General features: G+C 40.9%; 1 protein-coding gene across 8 annotated transcripts in view; it reads right to left on the reverse strand.

Annotated features, from left to right (window-relative positions):
- The window catches only part of SLMAP (sarcolemma associated protein), a 1084481-nt gene that overhangs the window by 613296 nt on the left and 456954 nt on the right, over window positions 1–14231 (reverse strand). For all 8 annotated transcript variants that reach the window (XM_078661565.1, XM_078661566.1, XM_078661561.1 and 5 more), the window contains exon 8: window positions 5935–6075. In XM_078661565.1, coding sequence (XP_078517691.1) covers window positions 5935–6075 — 141 coding nt within the window. The remainder of the gene's footprint in view (window positions 1–5934; window positions 6076–14231) is intronic.

Raw genomic sequence — 14231 nt, forward strand, 5'->3', positions numbered from 1 at the left:
TGTCGAGATTGGCTCTGTTGCAGACCAGCAAGGTCTGTGGCGCTTCTCCTTTGAAGGGAAGCTGGAGTCAGTTTGGAGCAACCAGGAAAGCAGTTTAGTTCAAAAAGAAAGTCTTCAGGGGGCTCACTAGCCAACGGGCAAGGAACCGGGAAGACGCGTTGAGCTGAAATGCAGGAGCTGGCCCCACGCGGCACTCGTGGAGTGTGGAGGGCTGAGCTTCGGTGCAAATGGCGCTCGGGTCTGGGGCTTTTCGTACCGCAATGCACAACTGCGAGGGTACCTCGATAGTCGAGTTGTTAGCAAAATGCAGGATGTCCAGGGTGTCCGGCCCCACGTCTCTCGTGTCCGCCACGGGTCTCAGCTTTGCTGTGGATGTGGGTCGGAGTCAGAGAAGTCTGAGAGTCCAGTTCCTGTGTCGCTGAGTCTTCGGGTTCCGGCGGAAGCATCGACAAAGCAGACCAGCAAGTTACTGGTGGTGCCTGTTTGCACAGGGTGGACACTCCTTGACCACAAGGGAGATGTCTTCCGTCTTCTAGTCAAGATAGAATGTCGAAGGTCCAAGAGTTCTGTATCAAAGTTTCTTTCCAGGATAATCTAAAGTCCTGGGGACACAGCTCCTATACTTACTAAGCTAAGGGGCTGGATTACTTGCCTAGGTCCCTCTTATGGGTGGACCTGAGAAGGGGGTGGTTACACCCCTTTCCCTTTGTCCAGTTTCGCGCCAGAGCTGGGGCTTGAGTGCCCCAGCAACTGGTTTGAACTGGGCTATGCATGGAGCACCTTGTGTGCCCCAGGCAATGTCTAGATGCATTCACTGAATGCAGCCCTCCCTGCCCCAATTCACATAACCCCAGTCTGGGGAAGTGCTGACACCTCCCTGGACAGGAAACCTATTGTCCAGGCCACCCTTGCCGGAGTTTCCCCGAGCACCAGGTGGTTAGACTTGTGTCTGTGGCAGCAGCATCCATTTTGTGATGCCGAGGCTCTGTTTAACTTTAACCGGGTGAATCAGTAACATACACGTCTTTTCCCTCTAGGAGGGTGGAATGCTACCCCCCCCTGCCAGAATTGGCGGGGGAGTAGTATTCTAAAGTGTTTGACACCTTACACAACATGTTTTGATAAAGCCAAACCAAAGTTGCCATTAACCGCGAGGATTATAATGCACTTAAGAGTATATGGTATGGCTATATCATAGAACAGCTATAAGGAGATGGTTCCGAAAGCTGCAGAGGGGCTCAGCTCATGCTTGGGCACCCACTCTTATAAAACCAAGCACTCTGCCTCCAGGATTGTCGAGGCCTACCATAGGAGTGACTTATAGGTGTATATGTGTCTATATGTAAAGGTAGATATAGGTGTACTATATCTAAGTAAGGGGTGATTACACCACCTTACCCAAGCTGAGTGATCAGCCTGTGGTGTCAGTTTGGAAGGCCAGCCAGGGGTGGCATAATGCATGCTGCAGCCCCTGGTAGGCCTTGGATGCACCTATTCCCTGGGTACCTATGGTATACTATACAGGGGCTCACAGAGGTGACCCAATACCCAATCTGGTATGTACCTAAAGTACATGGTATCAATTTAGAGAGAGAAAAGGTGGGCTGTGGGTCTGATTAGCAGGCCCACAGCCACACTAAAGTCGAAAAACCAGAGAATCACAGCAAAAAGTGGGGGTGACCATAGGAAGCAGACCCTACTCTCCTACAGTTAGTCCTGAGGAGACCCCCCCCCATTGATAGAAGGGTCGAAACGCCATTACCCAACTTGCATCATTGTGTACCTACGCTGTTGAAAAAGTGTATATGAATGGTCGTTTCTCACAATTCATGGAAACCGTGTACATAATTATTCACCTTGTATATTCACATTTTTTGGTTCCATTTTCCACTTGAGGACAAAATGCACAAATATATGCACGTTTGACTGAAAGAAGAGTATAAATAAATATAATCTTTTGTTTTTGATAAAATATACCATATTGAGCAAACTATGTGGAAAGTTTTCTTGCCCTCTGACATTACTGGGTCCTTCACATTGCGATTGTGCACATATATTGCCTAAGTCAGTTCCATTTATCCACAGGTTGTGGATGCCAGCGTGCATAAAACTGGCATTTTGATTTTATTTTGAGTTACTGTAAATAAGTGTAGATTTGGTTTGTCCCACTGAACCAATATGTAGTTTTTAACTTCTTGGTTGATTTCCCATTCTTAACAAATGCTATTCATTCTGCTCAATGTGTCCACTAATACACTGTGCGTACCAGGAACATGTTCTGGTTTAACCTTTATTTGGTGTTTTAATGTCAATTTCCAAACTCTTTCAGCTTTGTGCAATAACGCTTGAGATCTTGTGCAGCGTTGTTTATTCATGAAATGTATTGTTGTATTGTCTGTGCGCATTAGCACTGACGATCCTATTATTCTTAAAAGAAAAACTTACAGGCTCCAGATCTTGAATATGCACTTCCCATCCTTCTAATGAAGCATCTATTATAATAACAAAGTTTGGGATTAGAAGAGGAAATGTCAAACCTGTTGAAAGATTTTTCTCTGTAACACACGATGGAAGGGCTGCTTTCATTTTTTGAGAAATGTGCATTTCATCATCGATAAAATTATCTGCTGTATTGTTTATTTTTATCCTTGTGATGTTCCTGTTTGCTAGGGTGTCTGCGATCAGAGGTTCTAGTGCTAGTAGAAATAGTAGCAGGGATAGAGGGCACCCCTGTCTCGTGCCTCTTTCAAGTTCGAACGGGGCGGATGATCCCCCATTTATGGCAATTTTTGCAATTGGTTTTTTATATAGCGCCATGACTTTCTTCGGGTATTCGCTCCCTACATTGTATTCTTGCATGCACTTCGAGGAAGTGCCAGGAGACCCTGTCAAATGCTTTTTCGGCGTCTAGCGTAATAGCTACGGCTGGGTGGATTGAGTTAGAGGAGTGTTCGATCACCTGACATAGAAGTCTGGTGTTGTTGTGCGACATGCGGGATTTCATGTACCCTACTTGTGTGTTTCCGATTAGCTGGGGTAGTATTTTCTTAAGTCTAGTGGCTAGTATTTTTGCATATAACATGCAATCAAGGTTGATTAGCGATATGGGGCAGTACGTTTTGGGCCATTGTGGGTCCTTGCCTTCTTTCGGGATGACTATTATGTGGGCTTGTGACATTATTTCTGTTACTGTGCCCTCCTCTGCGCAGTGGTTGAATGCTTTGGTCAGGACTGGGGCAAGAAGTTCCTTGAACTTTTTGTAAAAGGGTGCTATGTAGCCATCTGGTCCCGGTGCTTTGTTGTCTTTTAATGAGTTAATGGCATTTGCTATTTCTGTTTCTTTGAAGTCTTGGCCTAGCGTTCTCGCTTCCTCATCTGGCAGCTTGGCTAGGTTGATTCTTTTTAAGTAGTTTGTAGTGCCTGCCTCGTCTATGTTGTTGTCCTTTGTGTAAAGTTCACAATAGAACTCCCTGAAAGTTTGTAGGATTTCTGAGTGGCTTGTGTGTGTTTTGTTTTGTTATCTGTGATGTTTGCTACATCCGAATCCATACCAGCACTCATGAGCACAATAGAAACATACGCCAAACACTCCGGCTACAAACTCAACAAAGACAAATCGGACTGCATGCCACTCAATGTGTACACAACTAGGAAAGTAATAGGGAACATAGGACTAGCGTGGCAGCCAAAGGCCATCAAATACCTGGGCCTCCAATTCAAACGAAGCCTAAGGGGCACTATAGAACTGAACAAGACACTTACGCTGCAAAAAGTAAAAGAGCTACTGGACTCATGGTCCCCCAAGTTCATCACTTGGTAGGGCCGCATAGACACCATCAAAATGATGGTAACACCCATAGTCAACTACCTGGCAGACATGCTCCCCCTGCCCATGACAGAAGACTTCAACAAAAAGCTAGACCTAATGATCACCATATTCATATGTCAGGGTAAAAAAAGCTAGGATAGGCCTCCGCAACCTGAGACTGGGGAAAAATCAAGGCAGGCTCAACCTAGCGGATCTGAAAACGTTCCAACTAGCATTCATAGCCAGACAAGGAATACACTGGGTGATAACCAGACAAAAATAAACGCCAACTTGGTTAGCCATAGAGAAAGCCATGCTAAACAACACCCCCACTCACACTACTCACTGCGAACAAACAAGCACTCAACAACCCAATCCTAAAGTTCACGAAACAAGCACTACTGAAGATTGACCGGAACCTAGAGGTCAGCATCAAAAACTCACAGTGTGAGATACTATAGGGGAACCACAAAATTAAATATAGAGGGAAAACTTTAGACATGAGTACATGGAAAACTCGGGGGATTCATTTCCCAATAAAACTAGAACAGGAAGGAACGCCACACACCTTCAACAACCTGAAAAGCGAACACAACCTTCCAGACATAGAACTCTACAACTTCCTACCCATAAAAACAGCCCTAACAAAATCAAATCTACATAGACAGACCCCCTCTATCCTCCAGCTCATGGAGAACATAAACAAGATAGGACACCAAGTCTCACTTCTGTACAAACTGCTCCGATCAACCATGACCAAGCTTAATGATAAAAAAACGGCCTACTGGGAAAGCCAAGCTGAGACTAAACTGTCTGAACAAGAAATACAAACTCTGTGGGCTTCCTATCCCCAGTACTCGCACAAACCCAATTCTGGTTATTACACCAAGCCTATTGGACGCCAGCACGCCTGGCATCTGTAGGTCTTCAGGACAATGACATCTGCTGGAACTGCGGATTAGAGAAAGGGGACCTAGAACATCTCATCTTCAGCTGCACTAAAGTCAAAAACTTCTGGAAACAGGTGCTAGATTTTACAAACAAAACACTAGGCTGCACCCTCAAAGAGTCATTCGCCACTATAGTCACAGCACATATCTCACAAGTAGTCCCGACCCAAGATGACAAAAACCTCCTTGACTTTCTCCTCACTTCGGCAATGAAAATAATACTCACAAACTGGAAGGACACCTCCAAGGCCACCTTCAAAAGTTGGCTCAACTGGGTGATCTTCCTAAGAGGTGCAGACATTACCACCCTCAGAAACACGCCAGGTAGACACCACTTCAGAGCAATGTGGTCCAAACTGGACAATCACATGGACACCTTCAAACCACCATAGTCAAAGCACACATCGACATCCAACCGGTGGTACTTGTCTCAAGCCCCTAGGTTCTAGCGGACCAAAGGAGAGAACTATATGTTAGGTGGGCTCCACACCAAACAAACCCACAAACTCCATATAACAACCAGGGTCAAAGCACAACCCAACCATTAAATGGAATTGCTTTTCTGTCAAAACCAACCGCCACCACTAGACGATTTCTGTTCTATGTTTTTTGTCGGCGGCGAGATTTTAACCAAGTACTTGTAACTATATGTCTGTCATTATATGTAATTTGTATCCTGTAAATACCAATAAAATTATAAATAAATTTTTTTTTTTAAATGATCTGCTTGAAACCTTTGCTTGTCTAGCTCTTCATAGAAGGCGTACCATTTGGAGATGGAAAAAAAGGAGTAATGGAATGAAAAATGACAATTCCTAACAGGACCTGAAAAGGCATACTGAAACACAAGGTATTGTTTTTGTCAGATTTATTTGCTTGGCCCCCTCGCAACCTTTAGATATGCATTATCCCAATGTAAATGTAAGATTCATCAACAAATAATTAGGAAAATATACCAGTTAATAATGTAAAATGCAGTGGCACAACTTGAAGTGGTTTATTTTATGTTCCAAAGTGACATATTGAGTGCCAAGAACACCTTACAAAGCAGTAATTATGGACGCTGTAGTGCATACCATCTGCTATTCTATTTTACTTTGAGTTAAATATGTTTTGTAAATTCTTCTGAAGGAATATGAATGTAGTTACATATTAATTGTAATAAAAACAAAATACCTCTACTTCTGATAGTTTTCTAACCACTTCAATCTTCTCCTGAAGGACCCGCCTCAAGGACTCTTTGGCTGTTGTTTCATAGTTGTGTTTGTCTTCCTGCAATGCCACAAGCTCTTTTCGTATACCGTCTTCCGTCTGAGTCTACCAAATAAAAACACAGTGAATGAGCTTTTAAACATTATAATAAGTTGTATTTTGTTCGGTGAGCCTTTGTTTTATTAAATAATGAATTACTCTTCGCAAAATATTAACTTTAGGTTCGAAAGGAATTTAACCATCAACTGCAAAACCACATTTCCTAAACAATGTGAGCAGGTCTACAAAAACAAAATTTGTCAAATTAGGTTAGATTTGGCACAAGCTTTGACATTTGAAAACTGAAACACTACAATGTTATCATATTTGTCCACAACCCATTTTTCCTGCTCTATTTTTATGACACAAATAAGTGAATGCCTAGTAGGGAGATTCAGCTAATCCAAGACTAAAAACAAACTGCACTCAAAATAAAAGATTATTAACAAAGCTTGGTGAAATTATCTTGAAATGGCCCAGTTACAGGTTAACAACAACTTTGCCATAGTAAAAAGGAGGTCATGCCAAAGAACTTTAACAGAGGTCTTCGATTGTGTGACTGGACCTAAAAGACGAACACGAGATGTGTTGTCCATTGATCTTAGCAAGGCTTCACAAGAAGCCTCAAATGCAAGCTTTGTAACCTTAGTGAGGTCCTACAGCTGGAAGATGGGGAAGGAAATGTCTAAGGAAATTAAATAAAAAGTGCAAAAGGTGGGATAAAAGAGGACGCCGACCAGTAAAGCACTACAAGTAACAGCAGGGAGGTAACCCCTCCTATTCGTGGGAATGCTGGGGTAGAAGAAACGATGGTATGTGGCACAGTGGACAGCCAGGAAAGAGGAACATATTAGGAGGTATGTTAAAAAGAGAAAATTGGTATTCCTAGAGGTTCAGGTTCAAATAAGATTTAATAAAGCCAAGTGAAAAGTTATTAATTTGGGACAGAAAACCTCTGAGGACTGCACAGAATGGGGGAACCTACCCATTAGTGTATACAGGTTCTCAAACAGTCTGACAAGGCAGTGCAATGAGCCAGGGAAAAGTAAGTCAGCATAGGCAAGGGTAGCAAGAGAAAAGCAATGTTATCACTGTAAAAATAATTAATGATGGGTTATATAAAGTGGGGGACCCTTTTACGCTGTTGCATTTCCATTTTAGTACATTAAACCAAAAACTTATTTGCACACAGTATAATTAATCTTAAGCATGAAGCAAATACTTTACTTTTAGGTATTTTGGCAGTTTTCCTATGGGTGAAGTTTCTCTGAAGTCTGAAACCACTTTATTCAGCTGATCAGTCAACATATCATTGTTAGGTTACATACTTATTAACCTCAGTAACTGTGGAATGCGTTCTTAAGGTTAGAAACTTCTCTATCTTCCTGAAAATTATAAATGAATTTCCACATTGCTGGTCTTCAAACTGAAAAAGTGTGGCTCTTTTGAGACTTACACCAGAAGGGAATAGTTTATGCCAGTTTATGATAGGATTATCTCACTATACTGAGTGGAATACAAGTTCTGACCAAAGCTTTCTATTATCCTAGACATGTACCATGAACACTTAATTTATATAGCACTAACCAGACCAGAATGTATCGGAGAGGTTTACATGTTATGCAAAGAAATTTACTCAAGCTACATGTGATGATTTGAGCGGGTCGCAACAATACAGCATTAAGGTTTTCAAACAGACAAAGAATAAGAAAATAACTAGTGCTAAAATCCTGAATTGGTGTCACAATTACAAAGTAAGCTAAAGCAGTTTTGCTCATGTTTTTCCCAATGTCTTCTTTAATGTGAGACCAGATATGCTGCAATGACCTACAAACTGTGCAGCTTATTTAGTAATCCTTCTGCATGTGCTTCATTAGTAATTCGGTATTCTCACTTTAGCCAAATTACTATTTGGGAGAATCAAACACTGTATTGATATGAACAACCCCCACTGGTGGCCACATCATCTTGACCCGATGCTCTCAGATGCTTACAGCTTTAATACAATTTGACCTGGCAGAATGGCAAGGTAGAAAATCAGTTTTCCACACATTCATCCAGAATTTGCTACTCGTCAGGCCTAAAGTATATTTGATATCCCAGCAGCCCCATGATGTGCCTGCTTACAACTAACAACCTAACAAGCAGGGATCAGAGCAGACCCTTTAGCTGCATCTTGAGAGGAGAAGTTGTGTTGGAGCTACAAGAACATACTAGGATGCCTTGCACAGTTGAGTCAGTACAGTCCTCGAGGATGTGGGATGGCCTTTAGCATGCTGTTTTCAGACATATCCATCACATGATGCTTAAAATGTGTTCTTTCTGTAGGCGCTCTCACCTGCGTACTCACTCCCACAAAATGTGTCTTTTTTCAAAGTCCAGTCCTGAAGCGCAAGTTATGGAACATCAGACAACAGAAGATGCATCACTTTACTGGTCAAAGATGGGGCCCAAGTTGGCAACGTCTTACTGAGTCCCTATTGGGGCTTGCAGCAGCTATGATGCCTGAAACTGGACACCATCACTACAAGCCCGGAGTACTGAGGCATTTGTAGCGAAGGCACTGGAGTAAAATTAGTAAGGAAGCCACATTTATTTATTTTAGAGGTTTAGCACCAGCTAGACCCGAAGGTATCGGACCACTTTACATGTTTTGGAAAGAAATGTACTCAAGCTACATGTGAAGATTCTTGTGGGTTGCAACAGCCGACCAAAGAATATAGAACAATACAGCATTAAGGTTAAGGTAGCCAAACTGTCAAAGAAGAAAACAATATAGCATTAAGGTAATGGCGCTAGTGAACAGTTATTTCAAGATGGCAGCTCTTAAGACTGTAAGCCTTCTTCTTAGTGCCACTTATATATTAAATAGCTTAGAGCATAACTAAAGGCAAAATACTCATAGCAGTCAGAGAAAGATCCCTGGGTAAAACATTGTCGTGGAGATTCACTGTGTTTATGAACCCTGTCGGTCTGGGCATTCATACATTCTTTCTCCTGTAGTTACAGGCCAGTCACTCCCAGTACTACTAAGAAGTTAATTTCCACACTAACATTGAACGTTCACAATCTTTTTAATAGAAAAAATAAAATATACACAGAATAACTTTAAAATTCCAAAGAATGATCTTTGAACAAATACAATTGAGAAACAGATATTCACACAAGTTAATAAAAATTCATTATAAACAATTACACAAATACTGTATCATTTATCCGACTTCATACATCAAAAAAACATAAACATATTAAAAGACTAATACAGCAGACAAAATTATAAAACAACCCCCTGTACACTATGGCCTTCAAATTCCTTCGCCACACTATTTGCTAGATCCAATGGTCCTCTCTTTATATATCAATGGTACAGTCAATAGTATCATTCATGTATGAATATCTATCGCTCCCCAGACCCTACTTGGATTCTACTTAAGAAAATAAATGCGTTGACGCGTTTCGGTGCTGTAGACCCTTGATATTGTAGCACCTTCTTCAAGACTGCCGTTTCTTTGGGGTCACCGGCTTCAAAGACTAATGCTTTACACCCTCTCCATTCGGTGTAAGTCAGCGCACACCCGCTGTTGTATAGTTGGTCTAGATGGTCTATCTCCTCAGTTAGGTGTTTTTCTCTTGAGGTGGAATTCTTCCTTTTTCTTACTCTACAGCTGAGGTAATGAGGTAATGTCAGGCAGAATCGCGGTTGCAGAGGAAACGAGAACACATCAAGTTCACTCACTGCACGGAATTATGCTGACATATGCCCGTTCATAAGAAATTTTATACGTTTTAAAGATATATATACAGACTTAGAAAGAATAGTCGAAGCGTCTCCTTACACCCACAGGGAAGTGGAAAGGCCCTCATTACCTCAGCTGTAGAGTAAGAAAAAGGAAGAATTCCACCTCAAGAGAAAAACACCTAACTGAGGAGATAGACCATCTAGACCAACTATACAACAGCGGGTGTGCGCTGACTTACACCGAATGGAGAGGGTGTAAAGCATTAGTCTTTGAAGCCGGTGACCCCAAAGAAATGGCAGTCTTGAAGAAGGTGCTACAATATCAAGGGTCTACAGCACCGAAACGCGTCGACGCATTTATTTTCTTAAGTAGAATCCAAGTAGGGTCTGGAGAGCGATAGATATTCATACATGAATGATACTATTGACTGTACCATTGATATATAAAGAGAGGACCATTGGATCTAGCAAATAGTGTGGCGAAGGAATTTGAAGGCCATAGTGTACAGGGGGTTGTTTTATAATTTTGTCTGCTATATTAGTCTTTTAATATGTTTATGTTTTTTTGATGTATGAAGTCGGATAAATGATACAGTATTTGTTTAATTGTTTATAATGAATTTTTATTAACCTGTGTGAATATCTGTTTCTCAATTGTATTTGTTCAAAGATCATTCTTTGGAATTTTAAAGTTATTCTGTGTATATATATATTTTTTTCTATTAAAAAGATTGTGAACGTTCAATTTTAGTGTGGAAATTAACTTCTTAGTAGTACTGGGAGTGACTGGCCTGTAACTACAGGAGAAAGAATGTATGAATGCCCAGACCGACAGGGTTCATAAACACAGTGAATCTCCACGACAGTGTTTTACCCAGGGATCTTTCTCTGACTGCTTGTCATTGTACCCTGTTACCTGGTGATAGTGGGGTACTCTCTCTCTAGATTTCTTGAAAATACTCATAGCTACACTTTCTATTCTGTGGCAGCTGCTGCTCACTTTGTGTGATTTACATCACTCTAAAATGGCTGCTCAAGTGAAACGCTTTACTCTAGTCCAGCCCCTACTTTATGAGCCTTTGGCTATTCTCCTGTGCCCTCTAGAAGGTGCACGAATCCACAGAGAGCAAGCTCCACACTGGAGGGAGCACAAAGTAGCCCCACAATGGCTCAAACAAAAACAGTCTGCTTGATGTTGTTTAGTATGGTAGAACTGCTGTTGAAATTGCCCTTACCTGATGCTGCTCATAACTACAAGCTATTTTTCAATAAACTTCTCAAATTCGGCAGATAACATGTCTTAAACTTGAAACGTCTTCCATTATTAACCAGATTTATTGGTTGTTATGAGTGATGTAATAAGTGAGGTTGCAGTGCACGGTGGGGCCACAAGTTATAGTTAACATAGTAAACTATAACTGGAACAACCTTTCCGGGTGTTATTTGTTTTAAAACAATGTTTTTATAATATTATAAGGTGGAACTATAATGGCGCTTTAGCCTTTAGTTTTTGCAGTTTTTGGTTTAAGTAAATTAAGATCACATTAACATACCTAAATATTATTTAACTTAAACCTTTTTCAGTAAATTTCTGGGGGGTTTTAATCAAATGTACCCAATATTAGACCACTATAGGTTGAATTTGCGATACAATGGGTGAAAACACACAATGCTATACTCCCAGGGAGTCAAACAGACTCAGATTTTTGAGCCTGTCCTTCTCCAGCCCTTCATCGTCTCCTTCAATTCACACCATAAGGTAAATTTAATTATATAATGTAATTTCTTACCAAATTAGAAGATACCTTTTTCAATCCAACCTACAATCCAATTATTTATTTTTATATGAGAAGGATTACATTTATGCCGGAATGTATGAATCAAGATTCACATCATACTAGCTATACACCCCTTGGAGTAACTTTATGATTCCCTTTACCACGGACTTAATATAGTTGTGGAGAGATTTACTCCACCCATGTCTCTAATTAAATGGCTCATTTTACCCTATCCTACCTCACCCTATGACCTTCCTAATCATTATACTCTGTCCTCCTTTCCTTTCAACTACCTTTTTGGTCCATGGTGTGTTTTAAATTCACAATTGTTACAGTGTGCCATCCAATTTGATCTCAGACTCTTACCAGTTTGTGTCCTGATGATGATCCCACATTTCAATGGGATCAAAATGCCGTTGACTTTCTGATTTGCAATCCTTTCCAGCTATTTTCATATTGTACAGGGTCATACTCTAAACAACTTGTGTCACACTTATATGCTACATATTATTTGGGGCGATACCAAAGGGGATGATGGACGGAGCGTTTGAGCAAATCAAACACTCGCCCCCAGTCAACTGATCTGGGTTTAATCCATCATCATTCTTTAGCCCAGTCCACCACCCCAGTTCAGACATGGCCATATGCAAATCAGTCTGACCCTGTGCCTCATGGGAACAGTCCAGCCCGAACTGCCAAGCCATGTCTTCCCTGGACCGGAAACAAGCATCCTGGGACCGGCTTCTGGCTAATCAGTCGTCATCAGCCAGGATAGCTTGAATCCAGTGGCAAAGTGAGCAAGGGACCCACGTCTGGGCATACCCTGCCAACTTAGGGAGAGCAAAGCGATACCAAAGGGGATGATGGACGGGGCGTTTGAGCAAATCAAACACTCACCCCCAGTGAACTGATCTGGGTTTAATCCATCATCACCAGTTGACTGGGGGTGAGTGTTTGATTTGCTCCAACGCTCCGTCCATCATCCCCTTTGGTATCACATAATGTTTGTTAGCCACTTTTTTGAGCACACAGCAAGTTTTCCTCATTGTCACCTACTAAAAACAATTCCTCAAGCAAATTTTCAGTTTAATGATATGTTATTTTTTATTTTAGTGTGAACTGGGGATCACTGTCCCTTGAATCAGAAAAAGTCCCCAAATCCCTAATGATTCCAGTGTTATCCTCGTTACTTCATTACAGGATAAAAAGGAATTCACAAAATCTAACCAGGGGTAAGTCTGCAACTTTTGCATGTTTCCAGGCTTATTTCAGTCCCATTCAGCGAATTCCTGAATTAAATATGTACCCATGCAAGGTCCCACACCTGAGGGTGCACTTTTATGACTAAGTATTGTGCTCATTATGTATTCGCCATAAAGCTTTTCCATCGACTCTTTCTGAATCACATTTTATTTAATGAGGTGGTATGGTTATCAAGGATATCCATAAAGCTGCAGGTTTATTTAGAAAAACTCTCTATAACCTTTGTCTCTCTAAGTGTCAAATACTTTTTGGGATATATTTTAGTTTTAGAGCAAATAATCACTAATCTTGATTCAATTTTTCTAAATACATTGGTATATAATAAAAACGGATTTTATGACCACTTTTAAAGTCACACATTTTTAAGTTTTTAAACCAAAAGCATAAATGTTTTAATTGGAACAAATGTCAATAATACAAGCCAAGCTTACAGCCCACTGTATTTCCTAAGAATGTTGGCACTAAAAACAAATAGAAAACAAAGGAGAAGCGCAAATTACCCTATAGAACCTGGACCAAGTTCACAAGCCTCACGAAAGGGTTCTCTAGAGTGAAGGACTAAACTAAAGGTTTGCAATCAATAAAAATATAAAAACGTAATATTGGAAGTGCAGCTACATTTGCAATCATGCTGTCTTTCCAGCAATTCAAGCACTCCATATTGGTTTCCAAGGAGGAAATAGTGCAATCCGGGTTGGTTTCCTGCTGCATTTTTATGACCAGACGTTGAACTGCTGCATTTTTATGACCAGACGTTGAACTGCTACTGAATGTACAATGGATAAAGACCACAATAACAAGGACTGTGTTCAGACACAGGTATTCATGCTCAGGAGACATGTCTGACATGCAAATGAATGCACTTTAGAGGCAATATTTAATTACTTGGATATTTGGAGGTTTATAGACTAACTTTTGACTATATCTGTTTACATTTAAGCGCTACCAGAAACAGAGTTGAAAAAATGGAATGCCTAAATTAAGTAACACATGACTGCCAATTAAGCATCACTTCCAATAAGTTATTCTATTATTGTTAATTGGAAACTTTTGGTTTAATCTATCCCTGTAGAGAGCCCTTTTGTTGATGCACACAAAATGTAAAAGGCTTTTAAATAATGAAAAATGTATACAATTTTGAACACTCTATGCCTATAGCTCTTGCCTTACAGGCCTTCAATCCTCAATCCCACAACCATACTATACTACTGTAACTTGGCAATGAAAGGGTTTGTGCTGCGTTGTTTAGCGTACTTGTCCAATGGACAAAATTTACACAAATACTTGAAGCCAAACTCTTGGATGCCCTGGGCGCTGGGCTACAGGAATTCCTGACTGTTGCAAAGTCATCCTGTGCCATGGGCACCCCCCAACTTTAAGCTGACTGGAACTGGTGATAACTAACTGACTGACTGACCCTGGGCTCTGTTTAACCAGGCTCA

The sequence above is a fragment of the Lissotriton helveticus genome, chromosome 9 (assembly GCF_964261635.1).
Source record: "Lissotriton helveticus chromosome 9, aLisHel1.1, whole genome shotgun sequence".
Classification (NCBI taxonomy): domain Eukaryota; kingdom Metazoa; phylum Chordata; class Amphibia; order Caudata; family Salamandridae; genus Lissotriton; species Lissotriton helveticus.